The following is a 13,261-nucleotide window of genomic DNA, read 5'->3' as shown; positions in this document are numbered from 1 at the left end:
ATTAATGTTTTTTTAATGGAAATATTTACTTGGAGTCGAAACGATTCATATTCCTCTCGTCTACACACACACTTGCTTGCCCTTTAAAAGCTGTTGCAGGTAACATGTTGTTTCTGAGGTTTCAAAACCCTATAAAGTGCAGGTTACATGTTGTTTCATGTACTATATATATAGTTTAGTCTTTAAATCTTAGTCAATATTTTGGTTTTGTTTCTTGATATGGTTGTTCAACTTACAAGCTTGTGCGTTTAGGAGTCATTAACATCAATGGAGAATCAAGCTGATAAGAAGTTCACTTGGGTGATTAATAATTTCTCCTCTTTTGGTCGTGGTAGTGAAATTTACTCTGATATATTCGTGGTTGGTCCCTGGCAATGGTTAGAATATAATTTGTCTTGTCTGCACTCTTTAACTTGCAAGTGATATACTATTCATTGTTATTAGCTGCAATCAGCTTTCTATGTTTTTTTGCTCGCAGGCGTCTAATTGTCTATCCCAAGGGAACTTATAAGTATGGTAGACCTTATGGTGATTATCTATCTCTGTATATATGTGTTCCTGATTCTGAATCTTTGCCTTCTGGTTGGAGAAGACGTGCTAAAATATCTCTTACAATTGCAAATCAAATCACGGAAGAACTCTCCAAAATGCGAGGTGATTGTTACTCCCACACAGCCCTACTTTGTTGAATGTTATTTTTGATATATATGGTTGAGTTGTCTTGTTTTCTTTTGTTTTGTTTTGTTTTTCAGAAGCAGAATACTGGTTTAATCAAAATAACACAACATGTGGTTTTGAATCCATGATAAATTATTACAAGTTTGATCTTATTGATGGCTTTATTGTAAACGGACAAGTCAAGATTGTTGCAGAAGTAGATATGCTTGAACTTATTGACAACAATGGGTTTCATGTTCTTGCTTCAGAGGTAAGATAAATACTTCTTGTTAAATAGAATATGAATTAAGGTAGATGGATTCGGTTTTTACTTGATTTCTCCTTTATGTTTTTGACTTTCAGGTAGAATCTGTGAACAGTCTGTTTTCAAAGTATCCAGGCTTTGCATCAAAACTATGTCCCCAGAGCACTCATCAGAGGGAAACATATGTGAACGTCGTGCTAAGTCTGACTGAGATTGTGTGCAAGGCCCCAGAGGAACTCTCCAATGGTGATCTGGCCGAGGCATATTCTGTACTACGATTTGTGAAAAAAGCAGGGTTTAAGTTGGATTGGTTGGAGAAGAAACTGAAAGAGAATGGTATGACTCGGCTCCATGGAATTAAGGAAGAGTTGAAAGACTTGAAGGTGAAGTGTGCAGACATGGATGCTCTGCTTGAGTTCTTACAATGATGTTGGTCAATGACTAGAGAACTTTAAGAGTTGGGATCTACTTAGTTTTGAAACAGAGTTCTTTTAAAATTGGAACATCAAGAGTTCTTGTTTTTTACTTTGTTTTACTCGGCTGATAAGGTTTTACTAGTATTGCACTTTGTTTCTTGATGGAAAAGTAATCATAAATGTTTTTGGTTTCTTATGTCTGAACTATGACAGTTGTTGGACTTGGATGATCCAACTTGGATCCCATAGATATTCAAACTAATTCACGTTTAACTACAATGATGCTCAAGGATAATCAATATTTTGATATGGTTTTTTTGTATTGGACACATAGAAATATAGAAACTTTCCTTTTATCTCTCTTTCCTTTTCTCATTAATTAGGGTTACTTAAACAATGGGGGTATCCATATATATATATATATATGTATCGTTCTCACTTTGGCGACATAAACATTCAGAGCCATCTATTATTGACGTGTTCTAGTAACAAATTTGGGTGTTTAGGAGCCGTCATCATCATCATTAAGACCAATATGGGGAATGAAGCTGCTAAGAAGTTCACTTGGGTGATTGAAAAATTCTCCTCTCTTGGTTCCGAAGGAGTTTATTCTGATACATTCGTGGCTGGTCGTTGCAAATGGTAGGGTAAAGAACATATATATGTCTATTTTGGTGGCCTGTTGCTGCAAGTGACACATCTATTGCTTTCTATGGTTTTTGCTTGCAGGCGTCTACTCGTCAACACTCGTGGTTATAGTAACAGTTACTACTCTCTGTTTATATGTGTTCCTACTTCTGAATCTTTGCCTTCCCGATGGAGAAGACACGCTAAATGTTCCATTACTATGGTCAATCAATTTACAGGAGAACTCTCTTATCTGCAAGGTGATTGTTTCTTCTAACTCTTTCACTTTCACCACTTTATGGTTATTTTCTAGAAACTATATATGTTGTGGGGCTTTGGCTGCTGTGAGATTTCTTCTTTATATCCTTGTCATGTTGTGGTTAGTTATGTATGTTCAATCTTTTGGAGTATAGCTCAAGTCATGTTTTCTAACAAATCTATTTTGTGATTTCTTTCAGAAAGACAATGTCGGTTTGATCAAAAGAACCCAAAATTGGGTTTTACCATGTTTTGTTCATCCGAGGATATTGGTAGACATGATAATGGGTTTCTAGTAAACGATGAAGTCAAGATTGTTGCAGAAATTGATGTTCTCGAAGTTATTGGTAAATTAGATGTGCCAGAGGAAACTAAGGGAATCATTGATATCAATGGGTTCCAAGTTCCTGTTTCACAGGTTAGATAAATACATAGAAAATAAGTTGTAATTGTTTCTCACTTAAGTTCATTTGCTTGATATATATACATACACTTGCAGGTAGAATCTGTGAAAAGTCTGTTTGAAAAGCACCCAGGCTTTTCATCAAAGCTCTGTCCCAAGAACCCACATTTGAGAAAAGCGTATTTGAATGTTATACTAAGTCTGACTGAAACTCTCAGCAAGTCCCCTGATGAACTCTCTAATGGTGATCTGGCCGAGGCATACTCTGCACTACGATATGTGACAAATGCAGGGTTTAAGTTGGATTGGTTGGAGAAGAAACTGAAAGAGTCTGGTGTGACTCGGCTGCAAGAAATTGAGGAAGAGTCAGAAGACTTGAAGATCAAGTGTGCAGACATGGATGCTCTGCTTAAGTTCTTACGGTGATGTTGTTTGATTACTAGACAAGTTAAAGAGTTGACATTGTTTCTTGATGGAAAAGCAATCAGAGATGTTCTTGGTTTATTATGTCTGAACTATGACAATTGGCTCACAAAGATAGTCAAACTAGTTCATTTTAACATACAAAGATATTAAAGTCATTCTATTAGTTATAAGATCAATGGGGAATGAAGCTGATAAGAAGTTCACTTGATCTCCTTTTTCATTTACCATAATCTTACACACAAAGGAAGAGTAAATCACTAGCGTTAATCCAAGATTGAACTTATCAAAGTCACTGCCGTCAGTTAGAAGACTTTGAGCTTCGAAGCAAAAAAAGACAGGACACAAACAATCTCTCAACAAAGATATCTACATAACACACACAAAACCGTGCAAGGAAATGGGGAACCCTGGAAAGATTTGGGTTGAGTTGGGTTCTCGACTCCTCCATCCGCCGTTGGAGATCTTGTTTCCGTGTTATGGTTAGTGGCTGTGTTATTTGGAGCAGATGGAGCTCGGTTTCTTGTTGTTCTGTTCAGCCTTGTGATGTGAAGAATTGACGCTAGGATTGTTGAGGAAGTGATGTGGGAGTCTGGGTGTTGTTGAAGGTGTGACTGTCGGCTTTGGAGGAATCTCTGAAGAGCTGGTACCTGTGATCTGTAATCTGTATACACCCGGTGTAATAATATTATTCAATAATGTAAAGCAAATGCTTACACTGAACTACAGATAAAGAACGTTGCAAGAGCTAATAAAGCAGCCTTAGTGAGATCTTTCAATCTGATATATCACTCATATTCAATAGTTGCGAGATGCAAGGGAAATTCTTTAACAAATGCTATACAGGAGACAGAACATGACAAACCTCCGAACTGCGCAGAACCTTCAGGAAGTTCTTGGGAGTAACACTAAGATTGTAAAATTCTCTTGTCTGGTAGTTGTATAGATAACCTGCCATGGAGGAAATTGGCAGTCATACTCATATAAAGTCAGCTTTCACAATGGCACATAAATTGAAACAATTAAAGGGACATGAAGCAGTCGATAACTACAGATGGATATTATGTAATAGCTAACAGCAATCACACTGTTTATTTACATACGTAATAGCTACAGGTAAATGAACTCCAGGGATTGCCTACTCTATTGTACTTCAATGGCGCTGTATCCAGCTTCTTTTCTCGTTTTATTCAACTCATTATCTAATGATTGTTGTTGACCTTGTGAATTCCCTGCAACAGCATGTGTCCCAGCAAGAAGAATTGTATCAGCCGGATGTATCTCATTCGTTTCAGCCAATCTCATCATCACAGTTTCCCCCAACTCTGCATTCCCATAGACTCTACAAGCAGCTAGCAGAGCACGCCAAGCTGTTGAATCACTTGTGATAGGTAACATCCTTATTAACTCGTATGCTTCCTCTAACTTTCCTGCTCGACCCAAAAGATCAACCACACAACCATAATGTTCAACTTTGGGTGTGAAGTGATACACCTCAATCATCTTCTTAAAGCATCTGACTCCTTCTATTATCAACCCTCCATGGCTACAAGCATTCAGCAAAACCAAGAAGGTAATCTCATTGGGTTTCACTCTGCTGTTCTCTTCCTCCATCTTACTGAATAGTGTTATTGCTTCTCTTGCTAGTCCATGAGATCCGTAACCCGAGATCATTGCCGTCCAGGACTTTACATCCTTATTCTTCATTCTATCAAAAATGTCAACAGCTTTGTCAAGCATCCCTAGTTTTGCATACATATCAACGAGTGCGGTTCCAAGTATTGCATCCAAGGTTATTATTTCCTCTTCTACTAATTTCCCAACACTCCGTCCAATCCATGCTGCTTCGTTTTTTGCACAAGAAGATAACAGCCCAACAAATGTAGATGAATTTGGTTTCATTCTTTCGTACTTCATCTGCCTCAGTAGCCATAAACACTCTTCAAGGAGACCCATTTTGGCATATTGGTCAATCATACAATTCCATGTAACAACGTCCTTTCGAATGGCGCAATCAAAGATCCTGCGTGCTGAACTGATTTCCCCAATTTTGGCATACATACCTACCAAAGCTGTGACTATATGCAAGTCTGAATCAAGACCAATCTTCATACATAAACCATGACTAGACTCTGCACCAAAAAAGTCTTCTAGATCACCAGTAGCCGAAAGAAAGCTAAGCAATGTACTGACATTAACGGCCACCTCACTTATTCGCATAATCCTAAACAAATCCAGAGCCAACGCTTGCTTAGAAACCTGAAGATACCCATTCATCAAAGTACTAAAGGAAACAGCATCAACACTCTGCGGCATTTCGTCGAACACTCTCCGAGCATCAGTGATCCTCCCACTAACACAGTAAAAATGAAGAAGAGCATTCCTCAAATCAGTAAAAACCATGAACCCAGATCTCAAAGCGATCCCATGCAATCCCTCACCGATTGAACAACACAATTCACGAGAACATGATTTAAGAGTCGTGATAAACGAGAAACGGTCCAAGGTGAGACCTTTAGCTCTCAATTGGTTGAAAACACGAAATGCTCGCTCCGGCTCATCGCTCATCGAGTAACCTCTGAGCACAGTGTTGAACATAAAGAGATTAGTGTTGGAGACATGCTCGAAGATTGACGCAGCGTATCGTAAGTCTAGTACAGAGGAGAAAGCTAGAAGCTTGCTCACTGCGAAGTCGTCCTTGTCGATCCCCGTTTTCACCATGTAGCCATGAATTCGAGAAACCCCGACGATGTCTCCGCAACACCTTAGGTCGTCGATAAGTTTCTCGCATTGTGGAGCCAACAACGAATCAAGATTCTTACGAGGGAACACAACATTGCGACTGAGGCGTGACGTAATCGCCGATGTCATCAGAATAAACGCCGCTGCGGCTCTGAATTTTTGGTATCGAAGCAAGAGGGAGATCGGCGATTCATCAGAAACTCCCAAATTGATATGAACACAATTAGATGACCCAGTTTCAAATCAGACGAAAAGTTTCAAGAAATTTCAAAATCAAAGAGTAAAGAGTAAATCAAAATCACTTTCGATTTCTGCTTTTTGTTGTATGTATGGGATTCGATTATTTCGAAAGAAGAGAGAAGCAAATGGTCGCAAAGACAAAAACAAAATAATGGGCCTTATTGGGCTTACATTTAACGTTTGAGAAAAAAACGTTACGCGTCTGCTGTTTGTTTAAATTTTGGACCGTACGATTCTGCCGAAATCAACGGTCATCTTGGGTATAATTATATCCGTTACAGAACGCATCACCGATAATATAATATAAGAGAAGAAACTGTTCATTCAATTTTTTCCCACACAACATTTTTTTTTTTCCCCCAATTTCTTTTTCTTTCTTCAATTTTTTTTCCTCTACGAAGAAACCTTGGACGAATCGTGAGAAAATTGGTTTTGAAGATTAGGTATGTATTTCAATCTCTCTGTATGGCTAATTTGGTTTTAGAATTCATAAGTTTTGTTTCAATCGTATATATATATATATATATATGATCTATCTAGGGTTTTGTGATTTTGGTTTGATTCAGGCATCAAACTAGTAGTTGGACTTCTTCTTCTTCCTCCTCTTGTTGATCTTCCTCGTATTTAGTTTTTAAGGTTTCCAGATTTTACTAACTGTTCTTTATCCTGTACTGATCTAGGACTGTTTGGTTTGATTCGACACAATACTATTTCAATTGGTTGGGTTTCTTTCTTCTTCCTCGTAAGTTTCTTCCTCTAATCCTCCTTGTGAATTTGTTTAGGGTTTCGAAATTTAACTAATCTTTTTCGGTTTCGTTAACTTTTGTTTTAGGGTTTATGTTTTGAATCTAACCATGGAAGGTTGACTCGGCTTCGGCGAGGTATTTTTTCTATCTCTCCGGTTTTGTTTTTGTTTTTGATTTTGTGGTTTTCAATTTTTTTTGAGGATTTGAATCGAACTAGTAGAACTGATTAGGGGGGGTTTGTTTTTGTTTTGTTTTTCCAAAACCCAAAACAGATCATGGGCAGAAACTAATCTAATATTGTTTTGTCAGATTCTATTTTGGGGACATTGTCCCGAGAAAAATTGAGAACTATGGGCTTGGTAATACATGCATTGTTGCGAGTTGGAAAAGGGTTTTGGATTTGTTGGCTGGGAATGAACCTATGGGTTAATAACTCACAGTTTGGCACCCTCGGCTTGGAAAAACTAAAAGACCTACGGGTTAATGAGACATAAGACAAAGAAAGATCTTTGATGATTGGCTTGGTAGTGCATTCACTGTTGCGAGTTGGAAAAAGATTTTCGATTTGTTGGCTGGGAATGAACGTACGGGTTCTCACAATTTGGTACCCTCGGCTTGTGAAAATTAAAACACTTAAGACTTAATGAGAGATTAGACAAAGACAAAGAGTCAAAAGACTTCTAGATGGGAATAAAAACTTGTTGGATGGTAAAAACGACCAGCAGGAAATGAATGACATGTTGGATGGTAAAAACGACCAGCAGGAAATGAATGACATGTTGGATGGGAATGAAAAGAAAATAGATCCTTGATGATTGGCTTGGTAGTGCATGCACTGTTGCGAGTTGGAAAAGGGTTTTCGATATGTTGGCTGGGAATGTACCTGCGGGTTAATAACAGAAAAGAACCAAAGAGTTCTCACAGTTTGGTACCCTCGGCTTGGCAAAATGAAAAGACCTACGGGTTAATGAGACATAAGAGTATAAGACAAAGACAAAGAGTCAAAAGACTATGGATGTGACTTGTTGGATGGTATAAACGACCAGCAGAGAAAAGTCTGACTTGTTGGATGGGAATGAAAAGAAAAGAATGATTGGTTTGGTAGTGCATGCATTGTTACGTCTTGGAAAAGGGTTTTCGATTTGTTGGCTGGGAATAAACCTACGGGTTAATGAGACAGAAGACAAAGACAAAGAGTCCAAATACTTTTGGATGGGAATAAAAAGAAAAGAGATCCTTGATGATTGGCTTGGTAGTGCATGCATTGTTGCGAGTTTGAAAAGGGTTTTCGATTTGTTGGCTGGGAATGAACCTGCGGGTTAATAACAGAAACGAACCTAAGAGTTCTGACAGTTTGGTACCCTCGGCTTGTGAAAATTAAAAGACCTACGGCTTAAAGAGACATAACACAAAGACAAAGATTCAAAAGACTGTGGATGGACTTGTTGGATGGTAAAAACGACCAGCAGAGAAAAGACTGACGTGTTGGATGGGAATAAAAAGAACAGAGATCCTTGATTATTGGCTTGGTAGTGCATGCATTGTTGCGAGTAGGAAAAGGGATTTCGATTTGCTGGCTGGGAATGAACCTACGGGTTAATAACAGAAAAGGACCTAAGAGTTCTCACAGTTTGGTATTCTCGGCTTGGAAAATATAAAGGACCTACGACTTAATGAGACATAAGACAAAGACAAAAAGTCAAAAGACTATGGATGTGTGACTTGTTGGATGGTAAAAATGACCAGCAGAGAAAAGACTGACTTGTTGGATTGGTAAAACCAACCAGCAGAGAAAAGAAGCCTTAAGAGAAGACAATGAACTTAAATAGGAAAGACTAACGAATTCTGTTTTCGACAGGTATGTGCTTCTGGAGATATTAAGACTTTGAGTAGACTCAAGTGTAGCATACTTCTTTGACAGGTAGACGCTATTCTAACCTTTTTGTTTTTGTTTTATGTGCTATTCTAACCTTTTTGTTTTTGTTTTATGTGCGTTGCAAACTTGTTTGTATATGGAAATCACAATTGAGGTATATGCTTATCTCGATTTCTCAGGTTAATATTCTCTCTGATTGCAAATTCTCAGGTATATACTGTATAACTAAACTTGTTTTATTCTGTTAGTTGTCTTAATATCATTACTATCCTTGATCTATCTGTCAAATTCTATAAACTTATTGCTAAGATATCATTGACAAAAAATGGTGATTTTGTTTTGGGTATTGGAAGTTTGGAACATTATATTATATTGTGAGTTTAGAATTTTTAATTCTCTCTGTTTCTCAGTGCTTGTGTGTTATTAGAAGGTCTCCTTATTTAGTGATTTTATATAATCGATGCATCTTCAAGTCTCTGAAGATATTTATTTTGACAATAGTTGTGACTTCTACAGATTATGATTGTAGTTTTCTTGTATTTTGAAAGTAGTTGTTTTGCTCGAAACCTATGATGATTGTGTTAAACATGTGAATTTTTTCATCCTAGAATTCTGCATTCATACACTAAGAAGAGTTTACTTAGGCTATTGGAACATTACATTGTGTGATTTAAAATACTTATGTATCTGTTTTGGGTTATGTTATTGAAATGGTATTCTACTACTACTGCATATCCTTTGGTCTTATAGAATCGATGGAAACCTGATTCTCTTTTGATAAATTTAGTTAGAATATGCAAAATGACCACACTTTTCTAAGTTTGATGCCAAATTTAGCAATCTGTTGTTGTTTGTTTGTTTGAAATGGACATTATGAATATCAATGTTAATTTATGTTTCTGTATTGTTTAGCTTTGTGTTGGATTATAAAATATGTATAGTCATCATCATGAACACAGTTCTTGCAATTTAGCTTTGTGTAATTGCATCCTTGTGTGTAATGTGGTAAACATTTTTAAACTCTTATCATTCTTGTATGTCTATCTTGAATTATACCAGATTATAAGCGTATACCAATGTCTATGATTGGTTATGTACTCTGTTTTTGCCTTTGACCTTTAGAGGCTTGGTAGAAACGCATGAAACGACCACTATGTATTCATGAAACTGCATAAATCAAAAACAAGGCTCAGTATTTACAAAATAACATGTTAAGAAGCCTAGTGTGGGTTTAGCTTTGGAAAACAGGGCTATTCAGGTTTGGAAATAATGGAAACTTGAGAAACCTGCTTCACGATCTCTTAATATTTTGCCACTAACTCTGTTTAACTTTAGCTTCTCCTGAATGTCTCACCTGTTTAAACATTATTGTCATCAACCTGGTGATATATAATAAACAAAGAAAACTTACGGCAATGATAAAAAGCATTTTGTGCACTTAATAGATTCAACATCTGTTTTGCCTGGCTTCAACAGTTCACGTCTTCTGGATTCAACCTCCATTTTCAATGGATTCAGATTTTGTTTACCAGACAAGTCAAAGAGTTGTTGACTTGGTGATCTTGATGAAAAAGCAATCAGTTATGTCTGAACTATGACAGTTGGCTCACAAAGATAGTCAAACTAGTTCATTTTTAACTACAAATTTATCAAATATATATATATATATATATATTATATGAAACAAAGTATAATCTGCTATAGGCTTTCCTCCTCCTAATGCATGAAATGACCATGGAAGCCCATTTCATTAAGAGCTGAAGACTTGTTTAGTTGTTGAGGTTATGCTATGTTTTGTTTTCTTGATGGAAAAGTTATAAGAAATGTCTTGGTTTCTTAAGTCTGAGCTGTGATAGTTGTTGGCTCACAAAGATACTAGTCAAACTAAATTACATCCCAAGTACAAAAAGATGCTAAAGTAGTTCTCAATTATAGGAAACATTGTTTATATATTTTCTCGTAAAAGCTTCAATAAATGTGAAGTAAAGTAAAACCAATAAAAATAGATCGATCACTTTTGTATATTTTGTTTCCTTTGATCCAAAGCTAATCCCATGTGACATCATATTCCAATGAAATTGTGAATCCTCACACAACTTGATGGATCATAATCTCTCTTTTTTCTTCTAACTTTAAATCCTTCCATGTCACAAAATTTGTCCTTTCCTCCCAAAACACTCTTTCTTCCGACATTAACCAATGGATCACTCTATTCCCCTAAAGAAAAAAAAAAACAGAAAAGAAAAAGAACTCTAATCTGATTTCTCCACTATACAATTTCTCCACATATAAATAGACACATTTATGCATTTGTTGCATTGAACTAAACTATATCCCTCTTAAGATACATACTTGAGGTTCAAGTCCACAACAGTTCAAGCTTGAGAAGAGAGGAGCTGATCGCGAGAGATGCCTGATTGGGGACCAGTTTTTGTCGCGGTGACGCTATTCGTGTTGCTTACCCCGGGGCTGCTGATTCAAATCCCCGGGAGAGGACGAGTGGTTGAGTTTGGAACGTTTCAGACAAGTGGTCTTTCTGTTATTGTTCATACTCTCATTTACTTCACTATTGTTTGTATTCTCTTGCTTGCTCTTCAAATCCACATGTACATCGGCTGATATAACCAAATATATATCTAAATTCTCTCTTCTTCATTTTTTTTTTTGTATTTTAGTTTTTTTGTAGTCACTTGAATTGTGTGTACTTTGAGTGTTTTGTTTGGTTTAAGAAACAAAGAGGTTAATGTTTCGTATTTTTACAGATCTCTCTCTTTGTGTCTCTAAAGAAATGTATAAAATTCTGACATATAAATAGTATAAAAATTTGGTTCGATTCGTTATGTACGCATGTGAGTTTATTCACAAGTTCAAGACTAACTAGTTAATCGAAGTAGTGTTTTATTAAAAGATGCATGTAATCTATCTTATTCAACTGAATAGTTTGAGAAAAAAGTACAAAGAAAAAAAAAACTGTAAACAACACCATTGTCTGTGTTTAATCCTCTCTAATTAAATTAGCTGAAACCTTCCAATTATCAATATTAGAAATTAAAAGTCCACATGAAATTGGAATAGATCATAAGAATAAGAATCATATAATGATATATGATTTGCTTAAAGGGTTCCAATATATTAAAAACTTAACTAAGAAGTAATTAGAAAGCTGATTTTATTTTATTAATTTTGAGAATCAGTCGGTCCACCACTAGCTAAAAAGATTTTAAAAAGAAATTCCGTTATAAATTGTTAATTTATAAGTCAATAACAAAAGTTATAAGAACATAAAAACTTTCTCTAAATCTGTCCTTTACGTTAAAAGGGTTATCAATGCACATTTATATTTTACGAATTGCTTTTAGTTTAGTACGTTTTCAATTTTTGTTTTTAATTAAATTTTATAAATATTGAAATCATAAAATTGTGTGATGAACTTTCAATCTAATTTGGAATATGAATTACAACAAATTGTTTGTCAAAACAATAAAATTTAAGTAATATCAATATTAATTCAAATTAATTATACTAAAAACAGTTTTGGTTAAACTGTAACTTCTATGTTCAAAAACAAAAATACCAATTTCGTTAACAAATTTTTGCTTAATTACGATTAATTTGTTAACTAAGTTGTTATTATTTTTTAGCTAAATCCTCAGTATCAGGTATTAACACCGACTCTTTGATAGGTTCGATCTCGCATGCCTTGCTTGGTGTAGAACTAGTGTCAAGTGTGTAGGCAGTGGTGGCGTTTAAAGAACTGTGGCAGTGTCTCTGTCTGCAACCATTTGACTACCACTTGACTATCAGACAAAAGTACTTTTCTCGTGTCCTCCTATGTTCTGTAATAATCACGAGATTAGTTTAATTTTCCTTTTAACTACGAATATATATCTATACTATTAAAGCTGAAGTACACAATGAATTTACACTATAGTTTCAAAATGAAATAATTATCATTTCTAACTGGGTTAACACGCGGATCTAACTAACTAAACGGATATTTTAATCGGGTTTAGAGATTTAATCTCCATCGTTCATTTTTCACTTGATAAAAAAAAAATTAGTTTTCAATATTAAAGGAAAAATAATTATTACGTTTGATATTTAACTTTATTTGTAAGATACAATGCCTAAAATTTAGCTTAATTGGCAAGATTTTCTTAATTTCAAATATTTTATAAAGATCTTGATCGAAATTTTAAACAATGAGTATTTTAATATTTGTTTTAATAGAAACCATTCCATGTTTTCTTAGTATGGAATATTCAATGTAGTTGACTTTTTAAACTATTTTAATTTTTAACTTGACCAACCAAATCAATCTATATTAACATTTTTTAAATACATTTGATAATATAACTTTTTATTTGTAAGATTTTTATTAATAAACTTTTGTCATTTCATTATATATTAAAAATTGAAGAATTATTTCTTAAGTAATCATTATCCTATTCGATTTTCTTTGAATATATATTTCCTTAATCATTTAAAATCCATAATATGTATATATTTCCTTAATCATTTAAATCTAAATTGTTTATATCAAAATCATTAATTTATGTTAGGCAAAATCAACGGATTATATCTTAATTTATAACAATTTACTAATTT

The 13,261-nt window shown here is 35.1% G+C and overlaps 4 protein-coding genes across 9 annotated transcripts; 3 read left to right on the top strand and 1 right to left on the bottom strand.

Annotated features, from left to right (window-relative positions):
* The first annotated feature begins 267 nt into the window (after positions 1 to 267).
* Positions 268 to 1,350, top strand: LOC17885233 (MATH domain and coiled-coil domain-containing protein At3g27040). Its single transcript, XM_006293046.1, has 4 exons — positions 268 to 377; positions 479 to 654; positions 753 to 928; positions 1,021 to 1,350. Exons 1-4 carry the CDS (start codon positions 268 to 270, stop codon positions 1,348 to 1,350), a joined length of 792 nt encoding a protein of 263 aa, XP_006293108.1.
* A 523-nt stretch (positions 1,351 to 1,873) lies between these two features.
* Positions 1,874 to 3,052, top strand: LOC17886338 (MATH domain and coiled-coil domain-containing protein At3g27040). The gene is made up of 4 exons (XM_006292511.1): positions 1,874 to 1,980; positions 2,068 to 2,225; positions 2,424 to 2,641; positions 2,723 to 3,052. Exons 1-4 carry the CDS (start codon positions 1,874 to 1,876, stop codon positions 3,050 to 3,052), a joined length of 813 nt encoding a protein of 270 aa, XP_006292573.1.
* Positions 3,053 to 3,228: 176 nt separating this feature from the next.
* Positions 3,229 to 6,156, bottom strand: LOC17885754 (pentatricopeptide repeat-containing protein At1g26900, mitochondrial). Of its 2 annotated transcripts, none has more exons than XM_023783260.1 (3): positions 4,153 to 6,156; positions 3,915 to 4,000; positions 3,229 to 3,713 (listed from the first exon to the last, which is right to left on the bottom strand). In XM_023783260.1, the coding sequence occupies exon 1, from the start codon at positions 5,918 to 5,920 to the stop codon at positions 4,193 to 4,195; it is 1,728 nt and encodes a 575-aa protein (XP_023639028.1). In that variant the 5' UTR covers positions 5,921 to 6,156; the 3' UTR covers positions 3,229 to 3,713; positions 3,915 to 4,000; positions 4,153 to 4,192. The 2 variants fall into 2 exon arrangements, with proteins under 2 accessions (XP_023639028.1, XP_006290820.1); XM_006290758.2 differs by having other exon boundaries at positions 4,192 to 6,156.
* A 216-nt stretch (positions 6,157 to 6,372) lies between these two features.
* On the top strand, positions 6,373 to 11,414 carry LOC17886506. Of its 5 annotated transcripts, none has more exons than XR_002833794.1 (5): positions 6,373 to 6,474; positions 6,712 to 6,773; positions 6,864 to 6,912; positions 7,087 to 8,863; positions 9,776 to 10,688. XR_002833794.1 is itself a non-coding variant. In XM_023782158.1 (5 exons), the coding sequence occupies exon 5, from the start codon at positions 11,063 to 11,065 to the stop codon at positions 11,270 to 11,272; it is 210 nt and encodes a 69-aa protein (XP_023637926.1). In that variant the 5' UTR covers positions 6,373 to 6,474; positions 6,712 to 6,773; positions 6,864 to 6,912; positions 7,087 to 8,698; positions 10,998 to 11,062; the 3' UTR covers positions 11,273 to 11,414. The 5 variants fall into 5 exon arrangements, 2 of the variants coding, with proteins under 2 accessions (XP_023637926.1, XP_023637925.1); XR_002833795.1 differs by lacking the exon at positions 9,776 to 10,688 and having other exon boundaries at positions 7,087 to 8,550; positions 8,636 to 9,746; XR_002833796.1 differs by lacking the exon at positions 9,776 to 10,688 and having other exon boundaries at positions 7,087 to 8,698; positions 8,833 to 9,746.
* Positions 11,415 to 13,261: the final 1,847 nt, after the last annotated feature.

Source organism: Capsella rubella, unplaced genomic scaffold (assembly GCF_000375325.1).
Source record: "Capsella rubella cultivar Monte Gargano unplaced genomic scaffold, Caprub1_0 scaffold_5, whole genome shotgun sequence".
Taxonomy (NCBI): domain Eukaryota; kingdom Viridiplantae; phylum Streptophyta; class Magnoliopsida; order Brassicales; family Brassicaceae; genus Capsella; species Capsella rubella.
The sequence above is the reverse complement of the archived record's forward strand: the minus strand, read 5'-3'. Positions and strand labels throughout refer to the sequence as shown.

What these genes read in the sequence shown, in the direction of transcription:
- LOC17886338 (XM_006292511.1), top strand. Translation starts at nt 1,874, where the DNA reads ATGGGGAATGAAGCTGCTAAGAAGTTCACTTGGGTGATTGAAAAATTC. An exon ending in GTGGCTGGTCGTTGCAAATG is followed by an intron (nt 1,981 to 2,067) that starts GTAGGGTAAAGA and finishes TTTTGCTTGCAG; the next exon opens with GCGTCTACTCGTCAACACTC. An exon ending in AGAACTCTCTTATCTGCAAG is followed by an intron (nt 2,226 to 2,423) that starts GTGATTGTTTCT and finishes GATTTCTTTCAG; the next exon opens with AAAGACAATGTCGGTTTGAT.
- LOC17885754 (XM_023783260.1), bottom strand. Translation starts at nt 5,920, where the DNA reads ATGACATCGGCGATTACGTCACGCCTCAGTCGCAATGTTGTGTTCCCT.
- LOC17885233 (XM_006293046.1), top strand. Translation starts at nt 268, where the DNA reads ATGGAGAATCAAGCTGATAAGAAGTTCACTTGGGTGATTAATAATTTC. An exon ending in AGAACTCTCCAAAATGCGAG is followed by an intron (nt 655 to 752) that starts GTGATTGTTACT and finishes TTTGTTTTTCAG; the next exon opens with AAGCAGAATACTGGTTTAAT. An exon ending in TTCATGTTCTTGCTTCAGAG is followed by an intron (nt 929 to 1,020) that starts GTAAGATAAATA and finishes TTTGACTTTCAG; the next exon opens with GTAGAATCTGTGAACAGTCT.
- LOC17886506 (XM_023782158.1), top strand. Translation starts at nt 11,063, where the DNA reads ATGCCTGATTGGGGACCAGTTTTTGTCGCGGTGACGCTATTCGTGTTG.